Source organism: Octopus bimaculoides, chromosome 5 (genome assembly GCF_001194135.2).
Source record: "Octopus bimaculoides isolate UCB-OBI-ISO-001 chromosome 5, ASM119413v2, whole genome shotgun sequence".
NCBI classification, from domain to species: Eukaryota; Metazoa; Mollusca; class Cephalopoda; order Octopoda; family Octopodidae; genus Octopus; species Octopus bimaculoides.
In genome coordinates, this window is record NC_068985.1 from 82,250,147 (window position 1) to 82,254,414 (window position 4,268).

Consider the following 4,268-nt stretch of genomic DNA (forward strand, 5'->3'; position numbering starts at 1 on the left):
TTGGCCCATGCCAGCATCGTTACGTCTCAGTCGCCCTACAACTTGAGTGTATCTGCTGCCGCCCAGATTGTGTCATCAGAGAGAGAGGTGGAGAAACAACAGTGGGACAAAGAGAGAGAAAGAGGGGGGAGGGAGAGATAGTAAAGGAGAGATTTTGAGAGAATATGTGGGAGGGAGAGAGAGAGAGAGTGGGAGGGATAGAATACTGGGAAGGAGTATAGGAAAACGTGTGAGAAACAAGTATTCCTAGCAATGCTTTTAGTGGTGGTGGTGGCGGCGGCAGTCGGTTACAGAGGCATTGGGAAATGAAATAGAAAGAGAATCAAATAAGGGAAAAAATGAATAAGAGAGTGAGTGATAATACTTTTAGTGATGCTGTTTTAGAAGGACTGGGAGAGGAAGACAGAGAAGAAAGGTGGTAGTGGTAATTGTGCTAGTAGTGTTGATAATAGTGGTGGTGGTGCTGCTGCTAGTAGTAGTAGTAGTAGTAGTAGCAGCAATTGTAATCATAGTTGTGATGATGTCAGTGGTAGTTGTACTTACAAAGTAGTGATATAAGCAGGACCACACTTTTTGGTTTCTTTTTTTTTTGTACTTTTTTTTCTTTTTTTTTTTTTATATCACACTTTGCTCGGCCAGATAAGATAGCAGAACACCGCACAACACAACACAACACTGCAGAGCAAAACAAAGTGGAATGGAGCAGAGAAGAAGAGCACAGCAGTGCATAGAGACTAGGAGGGAAAAGATGAAGATGTTTGCATGTCAGAGGCTTTGCTTATTGTTGCTGCCACTGCTGCCGCTACCACTGCTGCTGACACTGCTAACACCAAAGATGAAGCTAGTGCTTACACAACTGCAGCAGCAGCAGCACAACCACCACTACCACCACCACCACCACCACCACCAACAGCAATAATAACAACAACAATGGGTCAGTTTTAATTTCCCATTGCACTGTTTAAGGTTAAGTAGTAGTAGTAGTAGTAGGGGGCTGGTGGGATGGTGAAGAAGAAGAAGAAGAAGAAGAAGAAGAAGAAGAAGAAGAAGAAGAAGAAGAAGAAGAAGAAGAAGAAGAAGAAGAAGAAGAAGAAGGAGGAGAAGAAGAAGAAATTAGAACAGTAGCAGCAGTGGCAGGCGGAGGAGGAGGAGGAGGAGAATAAGAAAGATATTGGAAATACTGAAAGTGTGAGGAGGAAAAGTAGTGATAGTGGTGGTAGCAGCTATAAGGTAAAGAGAGGGATAGAGAACGGGGTTGTAGCTGCTGCTGATGCTTTTTTTTTTGGCAAGGAGGAGAATTAAAGAGGAGAAGGAAAAGGAGAAAGAGGCGGAGAGAAATATAAGCATAAAGGAAGAAGGGAGAAAACAAACGAAGGGGGAAACAAATGATGGTGATGAAACTATTTGTGATGATATTGTCAGCAATAGCAGTAATAATGATTGTAGCAGTATTGTTGATGGTCATCAATGCAGTGGCAGTAATGTAGCAGAGAGGCTGATAGTAGCAGTGGCTTGTGGACATTCTGACAGGTCAGCTAAGGAAAATAAACAATAACAGAGAAGGATATGTGGATGGTGTTCCAAGCACGGTTTTGGTAGAGCTTAGTCCGGCTACCTACAACCACTACTTTCACTATGTTATATGCCCCACACATAAGCTATTTAGGGAGTCTCAATATAATCACTTGACCTAGCAAAATTAGTAGCAAAATGTTTCTTAAATCACACCCTGCAGCCTCATAAAAGGGAAAATACATTCGATGGTATAGTCTCAGATATACAAAAGACAAGATAGTCATAAATGGAATGTTTTTGAATGTAGGCCAGCTCAAGGCTAAATAATAAACAAGTCCCACACACACACACACACACATATATATATACACATACATACACACACACAAACAGATATATATATATATATATATACATACATACATATAGACATACGTACCACAAACAGATATATATATACAAACACATATAGACACACGTGCACACACACTCACACACACGGACACGCACACGCACACACACACACACACACACACACACAGCAGGCAAAAGAAAAACAATACAGAGAGGCTAATGGGACATTTTTGGTTGCAGTACCAGCACTAGCACCATCCCATACAGAGGAGTACAATTCACTGCCCCATAACAGATTATTATTGTCAAGTCACATATAATTGACAGAAGTGAGAATGAAGAGGTGCTAGGAATGGCTGACCCAGAGTGGCAGATGTTAAGAGTGTGGATCAGCTGTCTATTAGTGACAATTTATAGTGATACTTGTGGTGACAGTGGAAGTGATGTTGAGGCAGACAGCAAGTACAGCTCTCACAGAAACTGAGTTTATTTTTTAAAATTATTTTGTAAAGAAAAAAAAAAAACCTTATCAATGAATACAATAAGAACCAAATAAAACAGAAGGAAGCAATGATATATCAAATGTAGAAATATATCATCATCAATCATCCTTAATGTTGTTTGTTTTAATTTGTTGTTTTTTTTTTACTCAGTACTATTGGTACGAGTTTCCAATACATATTGCCACACACACACCCCAAGTTACTCTACCAAACAAAAATAGATACACAATTTCATGCCTACTGAAATACTAATTAATACACACACACACACACATACACAAGCAGGCATCCCCCCCCCCCCGCACACAGCACAGAATTAAAAATTGCACAAATACAAATTCACAACTGTTGGAAAGAGAATCACAAAGTTTTGGGTGGTTTTCTAACAACAAAATAAGTCTGATATTAGAAATTTGTTACCATTAAGAAGAAATGAATACTGAAGTTCAGCACTCCTTGTTTTTTCAATAACCTTTATCTTTAAACATATGTATACCATCATCATCATCATCATCATCATCATCACTAATATCCTTATTATAACTGCCCAGTTGAGCCCCCTGGCCTTCCCCTTTTTGTTCATTACCATACAGTGTATGTTGGTACCAAGCACCCATTACCTCATATCCATACTTCTAGCATAGTAGCCAGTGAAGGTTTGGGGCTACCTTGTCATGTCTCTCTTGTTGGCTGTTCATGATCAGAATTCATGAGCACTCTCAAGTCCATTTTTGGTCCTTCTGCATTAGCAGCATTCTGTAGCAGGTCCTGTTTGCTGTTTACCAAATATTCTGCCCTGTTTCTTCTTTGACTGCTGATGTACTCCCATATGCTAAACATCAGGCCATATCCACCTTTACCCCTCTACATTCACCCTAGGGTGGAGGGCACCAAGCATTGTCATTGTCTTTCAGGTAGTGCGGTCTAGTTGGTGTCCATTTCAGGATGGGTGCACTGTAGTGGACTACAACAACAGCCCATATGTTGATGGCAGTCACAGGGTTTTTTGAGTTGAGTTTTGATTTCAAGAGAAATTTGAGTTGCTTGAAATATGCAGTGATGACCTTATCTTTCATTTCTGTGTACAAAATATTGTCCAGCTCCAGGATCCCAAAGTCCTTGTACCCATCATCATCTGGGTCTTCAATTCTCCCTCCATTTGACAATTCTATGCCCCTACAGCCTGCTCTTTAACTCATTTCAAAGTGAGCACCGTACACTTCAAGATACTGAATTCCATCCCTATATCCTTGCTGCACATCTGCACCATCTCAACCAGCCTCTCCATTTCAGGATCTGCTTTTGCAAATAGTTTTAAATCATACATGGTGGTTGAGATGTGGTCCATTCTTTCTCAGCTCATAGTGCATGTTGACTTTGCATAGGACTACAGAAAGTGGGATCAAGGCTATAATGAATAATGTAGGTGAAGATCAGTGATTGTGTAGGCAAGGTGAAGCTGTAGTAGAGGAGAGGCTGGCCAATCAATATAATGTAGAAAACCCTGTATTACAGAGAAACCTCAGGAGAAGACTTGAGGATATAATAGTTACAAGAAGAGAGACCAAGCTGGTGAATTATTATTATTATTATTATTATTATTATTATTATCTCTGTTAATAACAATCAACAGGAGAATCATGTTAAGTTTCAATGTCTACTTTGGTACAGCTTCTTTGGCTGGATACCTTTCCTAATGCCAACCATTTTATCAGGTGTACTAAATGGTTTTTCCATGGTACTGGTACTAGTCATCAAGTAACTCACAAGACAAGACCCCTCAAATGAGGAGTTTATATTACTGAGGAAGGTTGATTGATGCTAGGAGTATATACGTGTCTGTGTGTGTGTGTGTATGTATATGTGTATATATATATATATATATATATATATATA

General features: G+C 39.7%; 1 protein-coding gene across 5 annotated transcripts in view; it reads right to left on the reverse strand.

The window, feature by feature from the left end:
* The window catches only part of LOC106881595 (myoneurin), a 195,862-nt gene that overhangs the window by 101,041 nt on the left and 90,553 nt on the right, over positions 1–4,268 (reverse strand). Inside the window, exon 1 of one of the 5 annotated variants that reach the window (XM_052967820.1) lies at positions 1–966. This exon is cut by the window's left edge and continues 17 nt beyond it. The exons of 3 other annotated variants lie outside the window; for them this stretch is intronic. In XM_052967820.1, the coding sequence (XP_052823780.1) occupies positions 1–17 (17 nt within the window). In that variant the 5' untranslated portion in view covers positions 18–966. Of the gene's footprint in view, positions 967–4,268 lie in introns of those variants that run through there. One more of the 5 variants, XM_052967821.1, reaches the window with a different exon arrangement.